At 54.8% G+C, this 22,549-nt stretch overlaps 1 protein-coding gene across 2 annotated transcripts; it reads left to right on the top strand.

The window, feature by feature from the left end:
- Positions 1–4,470: 4,470 nt before the first annotated feature.
- Positions 4,471–20,605, top strand: LSM4 (LSM4 homolog, U6 small nuclear RNA and mRNA degradation associated). Of its 2 annotated transcripts, XM_002828924.6 has the most exons (7): positions 4,471–4,574; positions 4,931–5,066; positions 5,301–5,393; positions 12,351–12,392; positions 14,767–14,865; positions 17,629–17,812; positions 19,965–20,605. In XM_002828924.6, the coding sequence occupies exons 3-7, from the start codon at positions 5,391–5,393 to the stop codon at positions 20,054–20,056; spliced, it is 420 nt and encodes a 139-aa protein (XP_002828970.1). In that variant the 5' UTR covers positions 4,471–4,574; positions 4,931–5,066; positions 5,301–5,390; the 3' UTR covers positions 20,057–20,605. The 2 variants fall into 2 exon arrangements, with proteins under 2 accessions (XP_002828970.1, XP_063575439.1); XM_063719369.1 differs by lacking the exons at positions 4,471–4,574; positions 4,931–5,066 and having other exon boundaries at positions 17,629–20,605.
- The last annotated feature ends 1,944 nt before the right edge of the window (positions 20,606–22,549 follow it).

Genomic DNA, 22,549 nt, shown 5'->3' with positions numbered 1-22,549 from the left:
TGATGCTAGGACATAGACCTGTTTCTTTCCGGGTTTTTTTTGTTTTTTTTTTTTTGAGATGGAGTCTCACTTTGTCACCCAGGCTGGAGTGCAGTGGCACCATCTCGGTTCACTACAAACTGCGCCTTCTGGCCTTAAGTGATTCTCGTGCCTCAGCCTCCCAAGTAGCTGGGACTACAGCCGCCGCAGGCCACTGCACCCGGCTAATCTTTTTTTTTTTTGAGACAGAGTCTCGCTCTGTCACCCAGGCTGGAGTACTGTGGCGTGATCTCAGCTCATTGCAACCTCTGCCTCCCGGGTTCAAGCGATTCTCCTGCCTCAGCCTCCTGAGTAGCTGGGATTACAGGCGCCTGCCACCATGCCTGGCTAATTTTTGTATTTTTAGTACAGACGGGGTTTCACCATTTTGGCCAGGCTGGTCTTGAACTCCTGACCTCAGGTGATCCACCCGCCTCGGCCTCCCAAAGTGCTGGGATTACAGGCGTAAGCCACCGCGCCAGCCTAATTTTTGTATTTTTAGTAGAGACGGGGTTTCACCATATTTTCTTTTCTTTCTCTTTCTTTTTCTTTTTTTTTTTTTTTGAGATGGGGTCTCGCTCTGTTGCCTAGGCTGGAGTGCAGTGGCGCAATCTGGGCTCACTGCAGCCTCCGCCTCCCAAGTTCAAGCAATTCTCCCACCTCAGCCTCCCGAGTAGCTGGGATTACAGGCACACCACCACACCCAGCTAATTTTTGTATTTTTTTTTTTTTTTTTTTTTTTAGTAGAGACAAGGTTTCCACCATGTTGGCCAGGCTGGTCCCGAACTCCTGACCTCAGGTGATCCACCCTCCTCGGCCTCCCAAAGTGCTGGGATTACAGGTGTGAGCCACCGCGCCTGGCCTATTTTAAAATTTTTAGTAGAGCCGTAGGTCTTACTATGTTGCCCAGTCTGGTCTGGAACTTCTGGCTCAAGTGATCCCCTCCCAACTCGGCCTCCCAAAGTGCTGGGATTATACGTGTGAGCCACTGCGCCTGGCCTGGCTTCCTCTTGTAAGGCCCCCTGGGCTTTCTCAGACTTCCAGAGTCCACTCTACCTGGATGCGGTGCCAGTCAGAAGGATCAGGGAATTGGGATTTCGAACTGCCGGGCTCAAACGATCATCCTGCCTCGGCCTCCTGAGTAGCTGGGACTACAGGTGTGCTCCGCCATGCCCAGCAGGAAAATCTTTGAGAAGTTGAACAAGGGTTCCCCAGTTCAGCTCTGAGAGGCATAGGGTCCTTTCAGCCAGAAGTTCCTCACCCTGGACTTGCTAAGAAAAGGCTCTCAGGGCAGTGCTGAGACTCAGGAGGCTGGGATACAAGGAGTCACTTTAAGAGGTCCCCTATTGCTCCTTTGTAGGCCTGAAAGTCAAGGCATGTGGCCAGGGGATGGAACCTTTGATGGGCACCTAGATAAGCCTCTTCTAGGAATTCAGGCTTTAGTCCTGCTTGCAAGTGTGTGTAACTATAGGCATGTCATTGGCCGGGCACAGTGGCTCACGCCTGTCATCCCAGCACTTTGGGAGGCTGAGGCAGGTGGATCACCTGAGGTCAGGAGTTTGAGACCAGCCTGGCCAACATGGTGAAACCCCGTCTCTACTAAATATACAAAAATTAGCTCGGTGCAGTGGTGCACACCTGTCATCCCACCTACTTGGGAGACTGAGGCAGGAGAATCGCTGGAACCCAGGAGGCGGAGGTTGCAGTGAGCCGAGATCGCACCACTGTACTCCAGCCTGAGTGACAGAATGAGACTGTTTCAAAAAAAAAAAAAAAAAAAAAAACTATAGGCATGTCACCGTGGAGAAGTAAACTACTCAAATAAATGCCTATGTTTAAAGCTACCACAGCTGATACCTGATGTAATGGGTTCAGTAGTAGCCCCTAAAAACATATATCCCAGCTGGGCATGGTGGCGCATGCCTATAATCCTGGCACTTTGGGAGGCCAAGGTGGGAGGATCTCTTGAGCCCAGGAGTTGGAGGCTAGCACGGTGAGGGCAGGGCAACAAGCAAGACCCCCATCTCTACAAAATGAATAAATAAATAAATTAAATTAATTAATAAGCTGGGCGTGGCAGTGACACCTGTGTGCAGTCTCAGCTACTCAGAGGATGTAGCTGAGTATGTAGAGGATGTAACTGGGGTCTCAACTCCTGAGACCCCAGGAAGTTGAGGATGCAATAAGCCATATGGTACCACTACACTCCAACCTGGGCAAGAGGGACCCAGTCGTAAAAAAATTTACACACACATACACACACACACACGTATATCCAAATCCTAACCTGCTGGTAGCTGTGAATGTGACTGTAATTGAAATAGGGTCTTTGCAACTTGATATACAGTGAGGTTCATTTGTTTGTTTCCATTTTTAGGGATTTCTTTTGATTTTTCCTTTTGACTTTTATTTTTAATTATGCTCCAAAGTTGAAACCAGACAACAAGGTACATTGAAAGAAGTCTGGTTTTCATTCTTATGATTTCATCTTGTTCCCTTATTCCCCCAGGTTACTTTTTTTTTTTTTTTTTTTGAGATGGAGTCTCGCTCTGTCACCCAGGCTGGAGTGCAATGGCATGCACTGTAACCTCCTCCTCCTGGGTTCAAGTGATTCTCCTGCCTCAGCCTTCTGAGTAGCTGGGGACTACAGGCATGCGCCACCACGCCCAGCTAATTTTTGTATTTTTGTAGAGATGGGGTTTTACCATGTTGGCCAGGCTGGTCTCGAACTCGTGACCTCAGGTGATCCACCTGCCTCAGCCTCCCAAAATGCTGGGATTACAGGTGTGAGACATCGTGCCTGGCCTAGATTTTGGTTCATGCTTCTTTTGTTTGTTTGTTTGTTTTGAGACAGGGTCTTGCTCTGTCACCCAGGCTGGAGTGCAGAGGCAGGATCACAGCTCACTGCAACCTCTGCCTCCTAGGCTCAAGCAGTTCTCCTTGCTCAGCCACCTGAGTAGCTGAGACTTCATGCACAGTCACCACACTTGGCTACTTGTTTGCATTTTTTGTAGATTCAGGGTTTTGCTGCTGTATTTCCCAAGCTGGTCTCGAACTCCTGGGCTCAAGTGGTCCAGCCACCTCAGCCTCTCAGAGTGCTGGGATTACAGGCATGGGCCACCGCGCCTGGCCTGGTTCGTACTTTTTATGTTTCTTTTTTTTTTTTTTTGAGACAGAGTCTCGCTCTGTCACCCAGGCTGCAGTGCAGTGGCACGATCTCGGCTCACTGCAACCTCTACCTCCCGGGGTCAAGCAATTCTCCTGCCTCAGCCTCTGGAGTAGCTGGGATTACAGGTGCCCGCCACCATGCCCAGATAATTTTTTTGTATTTTTAGTAGAGATGGGGTTTCACCATATTGGCCAGGCTGGTCTCAAACTCCTGACCTCAGGTGATCCACCCACCTCGGCCTCCCAAAGTGCTGTAATTACAGGCATGAGCCACTGAGCCTGGACTTTATATTTCTTATTTAAAAATATAAGCAAATTTGGTTCACGTGCTTGGTGTGGTAAAAAATATATATATATGTATATATATATACACACACATGCAAATATATATACACATACACATGCATGTATTTCTCTTTTTGCACACAAAAGATGACATATTGTAAAAACTGTTCTCTACCTTGGTTTTTTTTCACTTAATATATCCAGACACCATTCAATGTCAGTATATGAAGATTGTCTTCATTCCTTTTTATAGCTGTATTACTCCATTATTTGGTCACGTTGGGTTTCTTTCAGTCTCTCGACATTATGAATAATGTCAATAAATAGCATCAGTCATTAAAAAACGAGGCTGGGCGTGGTGAGTCATGCCTGGAATCCCAGCACTTTGGGAGGCCAAGGGGGAAGGATCACTTGAGGTCAGGAGTTCGAGTCCAGCTCCTGGCCAACATGGTGAAACCCCGTCTCTACTAAATATACAAAAATTAGCTGGGCATTGTGGCATGTGCCTGTAATCCTAGCCACTCGGGTGGCTGAGGCAGAAGAATCCCTTGAACCCAAGAGGGAGGGGCTGCAGTGAGCTGAGATCGCACCACTGCACTGCAGCCTGGGTGACAGAATGAGACTCCATCTCAAAAAAAAAAAAGAATAGGGTCTTCGCAGATGTAATTAAAGATCTTGAGATGACATTATCCTGAAATTTATGGTGGACTTAATAAGAGAAAGGAGTGTCCTTATAAGAAAAAGGAGCGGCTGGGCTTGATGGCTCATGCTTGTAATCCCAGCACTTTGGGAGGCAGAGGAGGGAGGATTGCTTGACCCCAGGAGTTCGAGACCAGCCTGGACAACATAGGGAGACCCTGTCTCTACTACAAAAAAAAAAAAAAAAGAGAGAAATATATTTGAGACTCAGAGACACACAGAGAAGGCCAAGTGACGACAAAGGCAGAACGCGGAAGGCTGCATCAACAAGCCAAGGACTCCAAGGATTCCCAGCAGCCACCGGAACCCAGGAGAAGGCAGAGGACACACAGATTGTCCTCAGAGCCTCCAGAGGGAGCCAACCCTGCTGATAACCTCATTTCATTATTCTGGTCTCCTGAATTGTGAGAAAATCACGTTCTGTTGTTTTAAAACTCGCAGTGTGTGGGCATTTGTTACAGCAGGCCCCAGGAAATTAATAGCATTCGCCTATTTACTTTGTTTACTGTCTGCCTCCCTGAGGGCCACGAATTTTGTGTTTTGTTCATTTCTGTGAGCAGAAGCAGGCACAGAGTAGGTAATAAGTACTTAATATGTGCTAGACGCTGTTTTAAGTGCTTTTACATAGTTTCATTCATTTCATCCTTATAGTAAGCAACGTTTTGGAGTAGACACTACTATTTACAGGGAGCAAACTGAGGCCCCGAGGGTCGTGGTCAGGATTCCAACCTACTAAATGATGTTCCCTGGATAATTACAGAATCAGAAAACTAGGAGTCCGAAGGGCAACATCAGGCACGTCCCAATCACCACGAAGCCTCGATTTCTCTCTCGACTGCAAACGAAAGGCATTAACTGGCTTTGCCCACAGCGTGGAGCCCAGGAGACCGACAAAGGTTTCACCTGCGCACGCGTTTCCCCACAATGCACCCCGCGCCGGCGCGCGTTGCTCCGCCCCCTTTTGTATTACAAGCCGCGGCACTTTACGGCTCTCTTCCTCTTGCCTCCGGCGGTAACACGGCCCGCCCCGCCCCTTTCGCCCAGCGGGCCCCGCCCTGCTCCGCGTGGATTGGTTGACAGCCCTTCGAGCCCGGTGCTGACTGGCTTGCGTCTCTGCCACTTTCTTTCAGCTTAGTGGCGCGCGGCGCGGCGACGACCGCCGGGAGCGTGTGCAGCGGCGGCGGCGGAAGTGGCCGGCGAGCCCGGTCCCCGCCGGCACCATGGTGAGGGCAGGGCAACGGCGGGGTCTCACCGGGAGGCGGGAACAGCAGTCGGGGGAGCCCTGCGGGCGGGCGCTGTGGGCTGGGTTGGCGCGGGGCGAATGTAAGGTCCGAGCCTCGAGTCCCGCCCCCCGGCACGAGGCTGGGAAACTGAGGCTGGAGACTGCAGGTGGCTCAACCACGTTCGTGTCTGGGCTTTAGGGTTGCACGGACTTGTATCCACAGTACAGTGGCCTCCCCTTAGTTAGTTTTCCCAGTTTGCAGGGGGGGAAACTGAAGTAAAAAAAGGGTGGGGATCCGCCAGATGCAGCAGAGAGTTTTTGGGCTGGGAAGGGGTCCCTTACGCTTCGGGCCCAGTCTGACTTCCCTGATTGAAAACTAGAGTGCTGGGAAGTAGGGGGCCAGTCTGAGTTGTGAAACTTAGTTTTAGGAATTTCAGAGTTTGCAAGATGCTAGCAGCACAGCCTCCTAGGCCTCTTGTTTTCTGGCTGAAAAGCAGGCCTGGTGCTGGGGTGTGGTGTTTCTCCTTGGGTCACATAGCATGTCATTCCAGCGGAAGGGGGCGTCTTGAGCCAGGGGTGGACAAAGTACATTCTCCCATTACAAAGAAGGAAAAATTGCGGCCCAGGTCTCTGCAGGGCCACATTGTTTATGATTCTGGAAGTTCTGGATCTAGGCTAGAAAGTGCCCGTGTCCCCCAGTGTGCAGATCGGAAGAGGAATTCAGAGCTGGGGGTTTCCTGGCTCATCAGCATCTGGCCCTTCTTTTTTCAATGAGAAACCAAGGCCCTTGTTGGGGATGTGACTTCCAAACTCTGTGAGACAGTGGGAGATTCAGTAACCAGGAGGGTCCGTCCCCCAGGGGTGGCTGCATCAGAACTGTGGATTAGTAAGAACTCCCTAAATCCGGCTGGTCGGTGTGTAACCACCCAACGGGTTCACCTTGCCTGGTTCCTAGACAGAGCCGATTTATCAAGACAGGAGAATTGCAATGGAGAAAGAGTATTTCACACAGAGCCAGCTGTGCAGGAGACGGGAGTTTCATTATTGCTCAAATCAGTCTCCCCTGAGCATTAGGGGATCCGAGTTTTTAAAGATAATTTGGCGGGTGGGGGCTCAGGAAGTGGGGAGTGCTGATTGGTTGGAGCTTCCTGAGGTTGGAGATGGAGTCATTGACAGGGGTGTTGAAGTGAGGTTTTCTTGCTGTCTTCTGTTGCTGGGTGGGATCGCAGGACTGGTTGAGCCAGATTACTGGTCTGGGTAGTGTCAGCTGATCCGTCAAGTACAGGGTCTGCAAAATATCTCAAGCACTGATCTTAGATTTTATAATAGTGATGTTATCCCAAGGAGCAATTTGGGGAGGTTCAGACTCTTGCAGCCAGAGGCTGTATGACCCCTAAATGGTAATTTCTAATGTTGTAGCTTATTTGTTAGTCCTACAAAGACAGACTGGTCCCCAGGCAAGAAGAGGGTCTTTTCGGGAAAGGGCTATTACCAGTTTTGTTCCAGAGTCAAACTATAAACTAAATCCCTTCCCAACGTTAGTTCGGCCTAGGCCCAGGAATAAGCAAGAATGGCGTAAGGGTTAGAAGCACGATGGAGTCGGTTAGGTCTGATCTCTTTTCACTGTCATAATTTCCTCAGTTAACGATTTTTGCAAAGGCGATTTCAAGTGCAAGGATTCAGAGAGCCTGTCCCTCTCTGCCGTGTACTTAGAGGGCAGAGTTGGCATGTAAGACTGGGCAGAGCTGGAAGGATCCATCCCTGTGTTAAGTTTTGTGGAAGCAGGATCTTCGTTTTTCTTCTGACCAGATTCCCAGTGTGTAGAACGGTGTGTGGGCAAAGTATGAACTCATTCATTCAGCCCCTTCCCACCTTCTGAACATCCAGGGTCCTGGCTGTCCAGCTGTTTCCTGGAGGAGTGGCCGGGAATGGACAAGGCATCACAGGATACACACTTCCAGTTCCCTGTCGTCAGGGCAGGGCCAGAAGGAGTGGCCTAGGTTAGCAGCCGGGATGGGCAGTCCTGGACAGCTTCCTGAATTAGGAGGCACTGGGTTTAGGTCCTTGTGGATCTAGACCTGAGAACCAGATTCCAGATGCTCCAAGAAAGCCCAGAGAAAGGAATTCTCTTTTCTGAATTTTCTTGTGACCTTCCCTAAACCAGGGTGGGGCCTCTCCCATCACACTTGGCACTTTTTTCTTTTTCTATTTCATTTTATTTATTTTTTTGAGACAGGGTCTTGTTTTGTCGCCCAGGCTGAAGTGCAGTGGTGCAGTCTCAGTTCACTGCAACCTCCACCTCTCAGAGAGAGCGATTCTCCTACCTCAACCTCCCAAGTAGCTGGGATTACAGGCACGCACCACCACACCTGGATAATTTTTGTATTTTCAGTAGAGATTGGGTTTCACCATGTTGGCCAGGCTAGTCTTGAACCCCTGACCTCAGGTGATCCACCCACCTTGGCCTCTCAAAGTGGCTGTGATTACAGGCGTGAGCCACTGCACTCTGCACTTTTTTTGTTTTTTGGAGCTGAGCTCTCACTCTGTCATCCAGGCTGGAGTGCAGTGGCACAATCACTGCAGCCTCAACCTCACCGGCCCAAGTGATCCTCGCACCTCACCTCAGCCTCCCAAGTAGCTGGAACCACAGGCATGCGTCACTAAACCTGGCTAATTTTTACATTTTTTGTAGAGACAAAATCTTGCTGTGTTGCCCAAGCTGGTCTCATACTCCTGGGCTCAAGCGATCCTCCCACCTCAGCCTCCCAAAGTGCTGTGATTACAGGCGCTAGCCACTGTGCCCGGCCTCACCTGGCACTTTGATGTATCTTAAGATTTTGAGGATCCACCCCTTCCTCTGACCTCTTTCTCCAACAGACTTTGGAGATGAGAATGTAGGAGAAATCAAGATATATGGTCACAGCCCCAGGCCATTGCAGCCTTGGAGGGCCTGGGAGTCAGGCAGCTCCCTGTCCCGCAGCCACTCCTTCCCTACCTGTGGGGTGGGGCGAGTGTTCTGCCTTCCCTGCATGCCGCCCTGGGTGGTGTGTGCATTTTTCTCGTGTATTTATTCAGCAAATATTTACCGAGTCCCTCTCATGTGCCTGGCCTTGTGCTTGGCCGTGGACAAAGTCCACACCCACTTTGAGTGTTCCAGTCTAGCGAGGGACACAGGTAATAAACAAGGTAATTAAAGACTGGCTGCATCCTATGATGGAAACAAACACCCATGAGGCAGAGGGTGGCCATTAAGAGGGCCTGGCCAAAGGAGGTGACGTTTCAGCAGCCACGGGAAGGTCTGGGGAAGGTCACCCCAGGCAGAGGCAATAGCAGAAGCAAAGGTCAGGTGGCAGGAATGGGTGTGGCGGCCAGTGTGGCAGAGCCTCTCTGCCTTGACTCTATAGCCGGCCTGGGGAGCGTTGTGAGTGGGTCTGCACCAACCCTATTTGGGTTTTTTTTTTTTTTTTTTTTTGAGACAAAGTGTCACTGTCACCCAGGCTGGAGTGCAGTGGCACGATCTCAGCTCACTGCAGCCTCTGCCTCCTGGGTTCAAGCGATTCTTCTGCCTCAGCCTCCCAAGTAGCTGGGACTACAGGTGTGCACCACCATGCTTGGCTAATTTTTGTATTTTTAGTAGAGATGGGGTTTCGCCATATTGGCCAGGCTGGTCTCGAATTCCTGACCTCGTGATCCACCCACCTCGGCCTCCCAAAGTGCTGGGATTACAGGCATGAGCCACAGCGCCTAGCCAGTCTTTCTTTTGTTTTTGTTTTTTTTTTTTGAGACAGTCTCGCTCTGTTGCCCAGGCTGGAGTGCAGTGGCGTAATCTTGGCTCACTGCAACCTCTGCCTCCGGTTTCAAGCCATTCTCCTGCCTCAGCCTCCTGAGTAGCTGGGATTACAGGCGCCTGCCACCACGCCCAGCTAATTTTTGTATTTTAGTAGAGATGGGGTTTTGCCATGTTGGCCAGGCTGGTCTGGAACTCCTGACCTCAGGTGATCTGCCCGCCTCAGCCTCCCAAAGTGCCGAGATTATAGGTGAGAGCCGCCGTGGCTATCCCACCAGCTCTCTTTGTTTCTCAGATGTTCTTTCTGCTGATTTTTGGATGGGACTGCAGGTGACAGGCTAGGAGGCCGTGGGTCCTCCCAGGCTGTGCTATTGGTCGCTGAGACCAGGTGGTGGCCGGAGAGGGTCTGCCACTGGCATGGAAGGTGTGACTACAGGCCACCTGCTGACAGTAGGGCATCTGCCTCTGGGCAGCTTTGCCAGGGCCTTGCTGGATGTCCCTGGGCAGGTCACTTCTGCTGTGGGCGCTAGCGCGTCTTCTGCAGAATGAGAGGTGGGCCTTTAAGGGCTAGCCTGACCTTTGCCCCTTCCCTGGTGATCCAGGAGGAGGTCCGAGGTCCCGTTCCTGTTACGGACTAGAGAAAGAAAACAGGCTTGCTGAGGAAAACCCACGGCTTCTTCACAGTAAAGGGCGACCTGGGCATGGGACCCGTGTGCCAGTCTGTGGCTCATGTGTTTTCTCTGTGGCTGGTGGCACCCAGTCAGACGCACACCCAGCCGCCCGCAGCCCTCCTCCCCTGCCTCTCCAAGCAGCTGCCCCAGGGCCACATGGCCCCTTCTTCCCCCTTATCTGGCTCTTCCAGGAAGCCGGTGCAGGAAGTGGGCTTGGGCCTGGCTTCCTGCTGGCACCGACCTCCCCTGGGCAGCTCTTCTCAGGAAGGGGCTGTGGGATGTAGGATTCCCTCCCCAACCCCTTCCTTTCATGGAGGAGCCACCCCGCCAGGGTTGAGGGCCATTTCCGGCCTCCACGGGAAGAGGCCTTCAAGTTCACACCCCCTGGAAAAGCAGCCACCCTGTGGATTAGGGTGGTGGCCAGGGCAGGACTCCCAGCAAAGGCATCTGGGGTCAGGGCCACCTGGAATTCCAGTCACCAGGACAGGGCTAGGTGAAGCCTCTGTCCCGTGAGGCACTGTCTCGTTATCAGGGCCCCTTGGTGCTCGGGCCTTCCTCATGGCAGTACTAGAACGGGCATGTTATAGGACCCCGCACCCAGGCACAGCCCTGCGTCACCCGAGGCAGCTCCCAGTGTACGAGTTGAGTTTTTTGTTTCCAAAATGAAAGTTGATTTTCCCCCCAGTAATAGAAATACTACGTACTTGACATAATAAAGAAATTCAGTAATGATGGAAAAAAACATCTTGAAACCAGGCGTGGTGGTGCATACCTATAATTCCAGCTACTTGAGAGCTTGAGCTGGGAGGATTCCCTGAGGCCAAGAGTTCAAAACCAGCTTGGGCAATATAGTAAAACCCTGTCGCCACCAAAAAAAAAAAATCTTGAAAGTTCACCTTACCTGGTGACTTCCTGTCTTTGAAAACCCAGTTCAGGGCCAGGCGCGGTGGCTCACGCCTGTAATCCCAGCACTTTGAGAGGCCAAGGCAGGCGGATCACGAGGTCAGGAGATTGAGACCATCCTGGCTAACATGGTGAAACCCTGTCTCTACTAAAAATACAAAAAAAAAAAAAAGCCGGGTGTGGTGGCGGGCGCCTGTAAGTCCCAGCTACTCGGGAGGCTGAGGCAGAAGAATGGCATGAACCCGGGAGGCAGAGCTTGCAGTGAGCCGAGATCGTGCCACTGCACTCCACCTGGGCAACAGAGCGAGACTCTGTCTCAAAAAAAAACCCAGTTCAGGCGGGGGGTGATGGCTCATGCTGTTACTCCAGCCCTTTGGGAGGACCAGGCAAGCAGATCATTTGAGGTCAGGAGTTCAAGACCAGCTTGGCCAACATGGAGAAACCCCGTCTCTACTAAAAATACAAAAATTAGCTGGGCATGGTGGCGCACCCCTATAATCCCAGCTACTTGGGAGGCTGAGGCGGGAGGATCACTTGAACCCAGGAGGTGGAAGTTGCAGTGAGCCAAGATCACACCACTGCACTCCAGCCTGGGTGACAGGCTTGCTTCCCAGGCTCAAGCAATCCTCCTGCCTCAGCACCCAAGTAGCTGGGACTACAGATGTGCGCCACCATGCCCAGCAAAGTTTTGTATTTTTAGAGCAAGACTTCATCTAAAAAAGTAAAAATAAAACCAGCTCAGATGTGGCCTTCTCTGATGGGATTGACCCCTGCAGTGGGAGCTGGCGGTGTCAGTCTTGGGCCAGTTGGGGCTGCCCTGCAAGGCATGGGCTTGTGCTTGCTTCAGACAGACAGGACCAGGCCAGCTCTGTCTCCTCCTAGCTCCATAGTACTGGGCAAGTTCCTCGGTTTCCAAGCTGTAGTGTCCTCAGCTCCATACTCAGAGTAACCTCATCAACATGGATGCATCTCAGAGATACCAGTTTGAGCTTAAAATACAAGCATTAGGGTAGGCACGGTGGCTCATGCCTGTAATCCCAGCACTTTGGGAAGCCGAGGCGGGTGGATCACCTGAGGTCTGGAGTTTGAGACTAGCCTGGTCAACATGGTGAAACCCCGCCTCTACTAAAAATACAAAAATTTTCTGGGTGTGGTGATGCATGCCTGTTGTCCCCAGCTGCTTGGGAGGCTGAGAGGCTGAGGCAAGCTGCTTGTGAGGCTTGAACACGGGAGGTGGAGGTTGCAGTGAGCCGTGATCATGCCACTGCACTCCAGCCTGGGTGACAGAGTGAGACTCCGTCTCAAAAAAAAAAAAAAAAAAAATTTGACCAGAGTGTTCAGCACCAAGAGCAGGTGGTGGCCACCTACGGGAGTAGGGAGGGTGTGTGAGGCTTTTCTTCCTAATCTGAGAGGCAGGTGTGTGTTCCGGGGCTGGGCAGAGTGAGGAAATGGCATTTCCGGCAGGGGGGTGATTGACACGCACTCCTGTGCCCCCTCAACCGCACCGCACCGTCTACGAGTCGTGGGTGAGACTCAAGACCAGAGCTCCCAGGCGCTGGTCAAACAGACAAATCATGTGGCTTTATTTGCCTTTCAGCTTCCCTTGTCACTGCTGAAGACGGCTCAGAATCACCCCATGGTGAGTACTCAGTGGTTTGGGACAGCCTGTTTGAGAGGGTGCCAGCCTCAGCACAGGGGCGGTGGCTGAGCAGACGGCTTCCTGGCCTGCCTGGCCACCAGCATGGCAGCTCGCTCTCTTCTCCCTCCCCAGGAGTGTCCACACTCCTGTCATTTTTGCTGCTTGTAAGAGTAATAAATACATACTTATTAAAAATTTAATGGGCCAGTTGCAGTGGCTCGCGCCTGTAATCCCAGCACTTTGGGAGGCCGAGACAGGAGGGTCGCTTGAGCTCAGAGTTCAAGATCAGCCTGGGCAAGAAGAAAAACTTAAAATTTAGCCAGATGAGGTGGTGTGTGCCTATAGTCACAGCTATTCAGGAGACTGAGGCAAGAGAATTGACTGATCCCAGGAGTTTGAGGCTGCAGTGAGCTATGATCATACCACTGCGTTCTAGTCTGAGCGAGAGAGTGAGAACTTGTCTCTAAAAAAAGAAAAAGAAAATTAATGAGGTGGAAGGATCACTTGAGCCCTGGAGTTCAAATCCAACCTGGGCAATATAGCAAGACCCTGTCACTTAAAAAAATAAAAAGAACTTCAGGTTGGGTGTGGTGGCTCAGGCCTATAATTCCAGCACTTTGGGAGGCTAAGGCTAGAGGATGGCTTGAGCCCAGGAGTTCGGAGACCAGCCTGGGCAACATGGAGAAACCACGTCTCTCCATAAAATGTAAAAATTAGCTGGGTGTAGTGGCGTGCACCTGTGGTTCCAGTTAGCTGGGAGCCTAAGGCAGGAGGATCACCTGAGCCTGAGGCGTTTGAGGTTGCAGGTCGCTGGGTGACAATGAGACCCTGTCTCCAAAAAATGATAATATTGGCTGGGTGTGGTGGCTCATGCCTGTAATCCCAGCACTTTGGGAGGCCAAGGCGGGCAGATCATGAGATCAGGAGATTGAGACCATCCTGGCTAACATGGTGAAACCCCGTCTCTACAAAAAATACAAAAAAATTAGCCGGGCGTGATGGCGGGCACCTGTAGTCCCAGCTACTTGGAAGGCAGAGGCAGGAGAATGGCATGAACCCGGGAGGTGGAGCTTCCCGTCTCTACTAAAAAATTAGCTGGGTGTGATGGCAGGCGCCTGTAATCCCAGCTACTTGGGAGGTTGAGGCAGGAGAATCACTTGAACCTGGGAGGCAGAAGTCGCGGTGAGCTGAGATCACACCATTGCACTCCAGTCTGAGCAACAACAGAGAGACTTCATCTCAAAAGAAAAACTCAGCCTTGGACTGAGTGCGGTGGCTAATGCCTATAATCCCAGCACTCCGGGAGGCCAAGACAGGAGGATCACTTGAGCCCAGGAGTTTGGGACCAGTCTGGGCAACAGTGAGACCCCACTTCTACAAAAGGAAAGGAAATTAACCACGTGTGGTAGTGTGCGCTTATAGTCTCAGCTACTAGGGAAACTGAGGTGGGAGGATGCCTTGAGCCCAGGAGGTTGAGGCTGCAGTGAGCCATGATCACGACACTGCACTCCAGCCTGGGCAACAGAGCAAGACCCTGTCTCATAAAAGACACCAAAAAATCTCAGTCTTTTCCTAACAGCAGCATATCTTCAGAATGATGTGCTACTTATCTTTGTTTTCAAAACATACCAAAATAGATGAGTAATTATTGCAGTAAAAAACAGCATTTGTGGAACACCGAAGCCCAAATATCTGGTGTTGTGGGGGTGCCTGCCAGGACCAGCCCAACTGTGCCCACCTGGCCCCCAGCCACCGTGGATCAGTGGCCACCATCACCATTGTCTCACTTATTCCTTTAAACATTTCTGTGTTTCTTAGTTTTTTCTTTTTTTAAGACCAAGTGGCACTCTGTTGCTTAGGCTGGAGTGCAGTGGTGCGATCTCAGCTCACTGCAACCTCCACCTATCTCAACTCACTGCAACCTCCGCCTCCTGGGTTCAAACAGTTCTCCTGCCTCAGGCTCCCAAGCAGCTGGGACTACAGGCGCACACCACCATGCCCAGCTAATTTTTACATTTTTAGTAGAGATGGGGTTTCACCATGTTGGTCAGGATGGTCTCAATCTTTTGACCTCATGATCTGCCTGCCTCGGCCTCCCAAAGTGCTGGGATTACAGGCGTGAGCCACCGTGCCCAGCCCAGTATCATTTTTTAATTGCACAAAGGTTGGCATCATGATAGACTGTCTAACCGCCAGCGAAGTGTATAGCGGAGGCAGAGCCTGTCGCCTGTAAGGAAGGCCATTTAGGGGTCTGGGAGCTGTGGGCTGAGGCCCGGAGGTGGTGGTCCGTCTCAGGGCAGAGCTACACCTCCCAGGGGGCCCATGGCGCAGGGCTCCAGGGCTACAGCCAACCTCTGGCCTGTCTCTCTTCTAGTTGGTGGAGCTGAAAAATGGGGAGACGTACAATGGACACCTGGTGAGCTGCGACAACTGGATGAACATTAACCTGCGAGAAGTCATCTGCACGTCCAGGGTGGGTGCTGTGCCCACCAACGGGGGTGGGATGCAGGGGGTGCACACTCAGCCTCCTCCCTCCCTCCCTCCCTGGGCCTCATGGGAGGAGTCAGTGAGGGAGGCCGCCTAGGACTGCTCGTCCTGCCAGGGGTCAGTCGGGAGGGACAAGGCAGGGTGGGCTATGCCACCAAGTCCCCCAGTGTGCCCTGGACTTTGACCCTGTGGGAGACTTTCCTGCTGTGTGTCTGTTGGTGCCACCCCTGACCTGGAAGGACCTAGGCCTGGGGACTCCCTGTGGCTCAGGTTGGGGCAGCCCCCTCCAGGGGAGGCCCGAGACTCCCGGACTCTGCTGCCTTTAGTCCAGCCTGGATGTTACCTGGACTCTGCGGGCCATGGTAATGTGGCCCTGGGATGTCCGGGATGCCCAGGTCACAGTGGGCAGGAGCAGCGCCAGGGCCTGGTGGGCCAGGAGCCACCAGCCAGAGCCCAAGACCGGGAAGTGCCTGGCTAGGAACGCTGCTGGGTCGGCCGGGGCTGGAAGATGGTTCCCCTGACGTCACGGGCCTTCCCTGCCCCTGGGATGACCCACAGAGCACTGAGGAGGAGGTCAGGGATGGTGCTGAAGGCAGGGGCTCCCTTGGACTCCTCCCACCAACCTTCCCTGACCCCATCTATCTTGTCTCCCTGTGGGTGACAGCCCCCCCATGGTATAGGGAGGAAACTGCTGGGGAGCTTGGAGTGCCTGCCTGGGGTCACCTTGACAGGACAACAGGGCTCAAGGGGGGAGGCGCTTCTTCCTGAAGTGGCCGTATCTTGCCCTGACCGCCACCCCCACCTGGGACTGGGCCTCTCATCAGCACAGGGCTGGGCGGGGTGGGGACAGGTGGTGAGGCTGCTGTGCAGCAGCGCTAGAAGCTCTAGGAGCTACTTGCTGGGTTTCGTGCCATAGCTTGTTGGAGGGCGTGTGGGTGGGTCCAGTCTGGCTCTGTCGGATGGTGCCTTGGTGCAGAACCGCGTGCTTCCCATCTGCGGCCAGCGGGGCTCTGTCCACTTCCGGCATTGGAATCACCAGGTGTGTTGCGTGCATGAGCATGTGTGGTCTTGTGGACACCTCCAGGTCCTAGATATGAGAAGCCTGTTAATTCAGAGGCTGCGTGGTCTCCAGGGGTTGGTTTGGCCTCTGCCTCCAGCTTCGAGTGGACGGGTGGCTTTCGCTGAGCAACCTGCCTCTGTGGCCGGGCGGTGATGCTGCCGTTACATGTGGCTGGGAGGAGAGGCGATGGGAACTCACATCGTCCCCATCTAAGTGGGGCCCTCCCTCCCTCAGAGGCAGGCCGCAGGATACAGAGACCCCGGGCTGAGAGACCTCTGGAGCGCTATGGGCAGGAGGCAGGGGCCTCACTGCAGTGAGCTCAGGCCCTGCCCAGGTTCCTGCACGAGGAAGCCTCTGGGCCCTGCCTGGGAGAGCTGGGCGCCAAGCCACCTGCCCAGGCCCTGAGCCCCCACAGAACCATAGTGTGTCTGCCCCACGAGCCCTTGAGGGGTTCCTGGGAGAGTGAGCACCCAAAGGGGCTGTTCCTCCCCGCCCAGTGCTAGGCCAGGCCACACCCACCCAGGTGTGGAGGAGAGTGTCTGACAGGAGGACTTGGGGATTCGGGCAGGTAAGGCCTTTTGGGGGCCAAAGTTAGCCAGATGAGAAGTGGGAAAACCGCGTGCAAAGTTCTGGGGGTAAGCCCATGGCATGTGTTCTGGAAACAGAAAGTTCCATCTGGAGGGAGTGTCGTTGGGCTGGGAGAGGACCGCCAGGGCGGGGCAGGATCTCAGGCCCTAGAGAGCCCTGCTGAGGTTCTTAGACCTTGCCCCCAGGCCAGAGGGGGCCCTGGGTGGGTTCCAAGCTGGAAGATACTGTGATCTGACTTTAAAGGGCATCGGGGGCAAAGGCCATCCAGGCGTCGTGCGTGGGTCTGTCCAGGAACCTGGGCGGTGGGGCGGGGCTGGGAAACTGATACGGTAGGAATGGCCCTGGCCCCTGCTAATCCCTCGATCTGTCCCAGTGGGGGCCTCGGAGGCATTGCAGCATGAGTCTGTGACTTTGCAAGACCCCCATTTCTCCAGTCTCGGTTAGCTCTCCTAAAACTGGCATTGCTGGGAGCCGCCCTTGAGCCACCCTGGCAGGACCCAAGTCCCCCCATTCCCCACCCCTCTTCACCCACCACACTAGGCCTGTAGCTTGCTCGCATGTCCCTGCACCCAGCTCAGGCCCAGTCAGGAGATACTTGGATGAATGAATGAGTCAGGGCACATAGAGAGGCTTCCAGAAGTGAGGTGGGGCTGGGGCAGGAGGAGGAGTAGCTGGGCTTCAGCTGTGTCTGGTGCACAGGGAGGCCCCCACCCGCTCTGGGCTTCGGGCTGCAGGTGAAGAACCCCAACCAGAGAGAGCCCCATCCCAGGCTGGAGGGAGCCCCAGTCAGCCACTCCTGAGCCAGGCCCACGGACAGAGGATAGGAGCCAATCTTCCTTGTGCGTGCACAGCGGGGGCTGCGCCTACCGCACCCACCCTTGCTCCTGGGTGAAGGATTGCCTGGGGTCAGGAGAGATCCTGCCTGCAGGGTGGACCCCTTGCCATGTATGTCCCGGGACTGAGACTGTGCAGCTTGCAGGGGTGGTACAGGGTGCAGGCTGGGTGGGATCTGCAGGGCCTCCCGCAGATCTGAGACCCCGCTCCCAGGGCTGGGCCAGACGGCCTGGTGATAAGTTAGTAACCTGCTCCCCTTCCCCGCAGGATGGGGACAAGTTCTGGCGGATGCCCGAGTGCTACATCCGCGGCAGCACCATCAAGTACCTGCGCATTCCCGACGAGATCATCGACATGGTCAAGGAGGAGGTGGTGGCCAAGGGCCGCGGCCGCGGGGGCCTGCAGCAGCAGAAGCAGCAGAAAGGCCGCGGCATGGGCGGCGCTGGCCGAGGTGGGTCTCCCCTCTCCAGTGGATGTACCTGGGGTGGGAAGATAGCCACATGCGGCATCCCTCCTTCTTGGGGTTGGCCTTCTTGGCTGGTGCCCTCGCAAGCGCTGCCTCGGAGCCTCCCGACTCTCCCGGGCCCCCCTCCTGGTCCTTGGCCATGAGCCGAGGCCCAGGCAGAGGAGCCCTGAGACCTGGGACTCAGCCCTCCTCTCACTGCACCTCCTGGCGGTCCTCAGGGCACATCAAGTCACCTCCCTAAGCCTCAGTTTCCCCTCTGAGAGGGTCTGGTGGTGCCCATCTGTCCAGGCCGCTGGCAACTCCACTTGGGACCTGGCGTGGGGCCCTTTCCCTGCCGTGGCTCCATCCAGAGCCAAGGTCGCCTGCCCCCACCAGAGATGATGAATTGGCATAAAATTCCATTTGTTAGGCCCAGGGGCCATCTGTAGCCCCTGCCCCTCCTCACCTCTCTGTCCCCAGCTCTGTGTTCTTGGGGGGACCTGGGCTTTGCTTCTTCCATCCGTGGGTACTGCGTGTGTGCTGGGCTCAGGTGCCAGCCTGGGGGCTTGCAGCACGGCATGGCTGCCCCCGGAAGGCCCCAGGCGCCAATTCTGAGTGCAGGCTCACGAGGTGGTCAGGAGTGAGCCCGAGGGAGGGGCAGGGATAGTACTCCAGGCAGGGAGCTTTGGGGATCTCAGGGTGGGTGGGGCCTCTGGGGTCCCAGGCCTGGCTCCTTCCCAGTACTTGGGGTCAAGGTTGTTGAGAGAGTGGTTCGGGTCCTACCTAGGGAAGGAGGGGGTTTTCTCTGGCTGCTCTGCAGGAAGCCACGGGGCCACGGGGTGCAGATAGCAGCCTCGCAGTAACCCCCACCAGGCCGTGCACCCTGGCACAGCTGGTCCTGCCTGGTGAGAGGGGAGGTTGGTGGCCCAGGCCAGCGTTGGCCTCTGGTCTCTGTCCCCACAGGGCCTGGTGGCCCCTGGCTGGTGAGAGCCCTGACCTCTTAGATCCTCTGAATCTGGACTCCTGACCCCACCTTCACGGGGTTCAGGTCTGCAGAGTACACGGTGATTCCGGTTCCTGTTGGGATCAGTCCTCCTGTCCCCAGACCTCCCTGGCCCACGGCTGAGCCTCTGAGCGGGCTCTGTGGAGGGCCTGAGCTATGCTGCCTGCAGCGCTGGCCTCTGGCCCCTGGCACCCAGCACATGGGCCGCAGGGCCAGCTTCTCTTGCTGGCCTTGCCTCTCCTGCTGTTTGAAGCTCCAGCTTTGATTTCCTCAAGCGTTCGTCCAGCTAGAAAGTTCTCTGAAACGGCTCCCTAGACAGGACTCACAGAGCTGGGGTCCCCGAGGGAGACGGAGAGGGAGGGATCAATGTTGGGTCCCGGCCTGCCCAGCCTGCTGCGTCCAGGCCTGGCCTGTGGTGGGGGTGGCGTGAAGAGGTGCTGGGCACACAGAGGGTGTGGGGACAGGCGTGCCCTGCGTGCAGCCTGCTCAGGATTACTGTAGGCGCCACTGTAGCATCCACTCAGTCCCTGGGGCCCTCATCTCCTGGGACCCCCCCATCACCTCCCCAGTGGCCACGTGCTCTCACCTTAGGGGCTTCATGGAAAATGTCATTTGTCCTCATGGTCTATCTCTGTGGCCTCAGGCCTGCTGGGGAGTCCCCTCCCCTTCCCCATCCCTGGGGCTGGATACACAGAAATCCCTCTTTCTGTTTTCCTCCTGGCAGGTAGATGAGGGGCTGTGGGTGGTCCTGGAGCATGGGAGGCCCCCCCCAGGAAGCCCCCAGCCTGGCCTACTGCCCTGGTCTCTGCTCCACACCTCTCCTACCTCCTCCTCCTCCAGGAAGCCCTTCTGGCTTTGTCCTTTAGGAAGCCTGCCCCAGTCCCCAATGTTACTTAGTGTCCTCTGTCGCCTAGTCCCCCCCTGCATCCCTGGGGGCTGGGTCTAGTCCCATAATGAGGATGCCCTGGAGTTCCTGCCTTCCTCAGATGCTCTGCCCCACGGAGGAGATCCAGAGCACCCTCAGTCCCTACTTCACACATGAGGAAGCTGAGGCTGGGGACTTAGGTGACCTGGCCTAGAGTTTCAGGGCGCTGGGATCCTGTTGAAGGTCCCACCCACCTGGCTCTGCTGCAGCCCCCTCTCTCTGTCTTCTAGGTGTGTTTGGTGGCCGGGGCCGAGGTGGGATCCCGGGCACAGGCAGAGGCCAGCCAGAGAAGAAGCCTGGCAGACAGGCGGGCAAACAGTGAGCGCCCACCCAGACCGGGTTGCTGCGCCCCCTCCTGCCAGGGTGGCGATTCTGCTCCACAGTCTCAGACGGATCTGCTCAGAAAGGAAGAGGCGGGAGCCAGGGGAAACCCCCTTTGTGTTTTGCGACCCTCCCTTTTAGGTGAAGCCCCTTTTTCTTGCTAAAACCGGCAATTGTCCGGTTGGAAATGTTACTTGGTGTTTTTGGTTTTGTGAAACGGCCGTCCCAAAGCTGGCTGGATTCCTGGAAGAGTCTGTGTTGAAGGCATCTTTCAACTCTGGTTCTCAGGGCGGCATTTTCCAGGCGGGTTTGTTTTGCATTTCTTGGAGCCTCTCTGAGCAGCGACCAGACGGGAGATTTTTATTTTAAGCTGTTCACGCCAGGACTGACAGCCTGCAGAGTTTCCTTGGGCGCGGCCCCAAAATTGCCTTCAAAACAAACCCGGGACGGTTGAAAGCCTTCGAACCCATGCAGGGGATGCCTCCGGCCCTGGCCCTTCGCTTCCTCTCTTGTGTTATGGAAATAAAAACAAATAAAACTACACACTGCACATCCACTGTTCCTTTTGAGCCTCTGGGTGCACCTAGCGGGTCTCCTGCCCTCTGTCCATCGCTGGGCTCTCAGGAAATCCCTGTTCCCGTAAGGGAAGCTTCCTTTTGAGAGTTCTCACCAGGCGTCAGCGGCACAGTGGGGCACTGATGTCCTTTTACAAAAGGCAAGACCAGCATCTGGACAGTGGGGGCTCTTGAGAGTACCCGGCGCCCCCCACACCAAGTTGTGCTATAACCCTCTCCCCTCTGTGGAGATGTTAATGCTGAGGGGTGTGTGGGGAGGGAAGTCCCAGGCAGGGGCCACGCATGGTCCCCATCACCCCTTCCCGTGTGGCATGGGCTCCATCATCTATCCTCATCTGTCCACACTGGCGTTCACACAGAGAAGATGGGACAGGAATCCCCTCAGAAGATGCTCATGGAAGATTCTCACGAGGCTCCTGCCCCCTTTCTGAGCCAGGCCGGGCTTGTCACACCTCGGGCGCGCACCGAGACACTGAGTCAGTGCTTTCGGGAAAGGCTCCGGGTAGCGTCTGCAGACCATGAAGGAACCACAGGGAAGCCCTGAGCCAGGTAGCGGCCCGTCCCCCCGCATAGCCTTCTCTTCAGGGTCCCCGTTTGGAGACCTATTTTGAGAGGTGATTGGAATAAAAGTTCCTGTCTGTGAGGAACTCTTTTTCTTGAGTCTTCAGAGTTACTTGCCATTGTATAGATTTTGCATTTACAATATCCTAGCCTGGGATGCTCCTTGTGCGTGGGGTGGGGGACAGGGATGGATATCTGCTGTCGCCTGAATCCTCTCTGCCACAGCGGCACTTGATTGATGGTTAGAGCTGGGGCATGTGGGGTCCAGGCTGTGACCTGCCCTGAACCTCACAAACCCACCCCTTCAACACAGGCAGGGGCAGTGGTTGGGGGCCCAGGCCTGGAAGCCTTGGGATGCACCGGCCCACAGCACCCACTTGCCTGTTGGACAAGAGCTTTTTTTTTTTTTTTTTTTTGAGACGGAGTCTTGCTCTGTTGCCCAGGCTGGAGTGCAGTGGCGCAGTCTTGGCTCACTGCAACCCCTGCCTCCTGGGTTCAAGCGATTCTCTTGCCTTAGCCTCCTGAGTAGCTGGGATTACAGGTGTGTACCAACACAGACGGCTAATTTTTGTAGTTTTAGTACAGACACAGTTTCACCATGTTGGCCAGGCTGGTCTTGAACTGATCTCAAGTGATCTTCCCACCTTGGCCTCCCAAAGTGCTGGGATTACAGGCATGAGCCACCGCGCCTGGTCGACAGGAGCATCTCTTGGCACATCCCATGCCCCTACAGGGTGGGCCGTGCAGGGGGCTGGGCTCGCAGGGTGAGGTGGGTGGGGCAATCTTCAGAGAAGGAGGGAAGGAAGGGTGGGGAGCAGGGAGGCCCCATTTGCAGCTCCTGCCCTTCGTCCTAGACTCACTGGCCCTTAGAGGCCTCTGGGGCTCTCCGAGGGGCCTGGGCTCCTTCCTCCCAGGGGTCGTGTGTGTGTCGAGGCGTGGATGAAATCCGGGAGCCCTGGGTCAGGCGTCCTGGGAAGTTGGGATGGGAAAGCCTTCAAAGGCCCCTTCCCTTTCCTGCTGATCTCCATTTGGTTTTTTCTCCCTGACCAGGCTCTGAACTCAGAATGTGTTCCAACACCCCCTAGGTGCCTTCTCACCATTCAGGGTCCCAGGTGCTGGGGCTAATCCCCGGGCTCTTTTGCCTGTGTAATTGTGGCTTCTTGCCGGCGCAGCCAGACGCAGAGCCGGCTCTGACCTTTTCAGCCCGGCAGCTGTGGGCTCCAGGCCCAGTCCCTCCTGGCCCGTGACTTGAGCCAGAGTCCCCTTGCCTGCCTCTGCCAACTTGGCCTTGTGGGCTCGAGTGGCCCCTACTTAGGGGCAGCCGACTTCCAGAAGCTTCCAGCCCCCCTCCCTCGAGC

Source organism: Pongo abelii, chromosome 20 (assembly GCF_028885655.2).
Source record: "Pongo abelii isolate AG06213 chromosome 20, NHGRI_mPonAbe1-v2.0_pri, whole genome shotgun sequence".
NCBI classification, from domain to species: domain Eukaryota; kingdom Metazoa; phylum Chordata; class Mammalia; order Primates; family Hominidae; genus Pongo; species Pongo abelii.
Note: the sequence above shows the minus strand (reverse complement) of the source record. Positions and strands in the feature narration are given on the sequence as shown.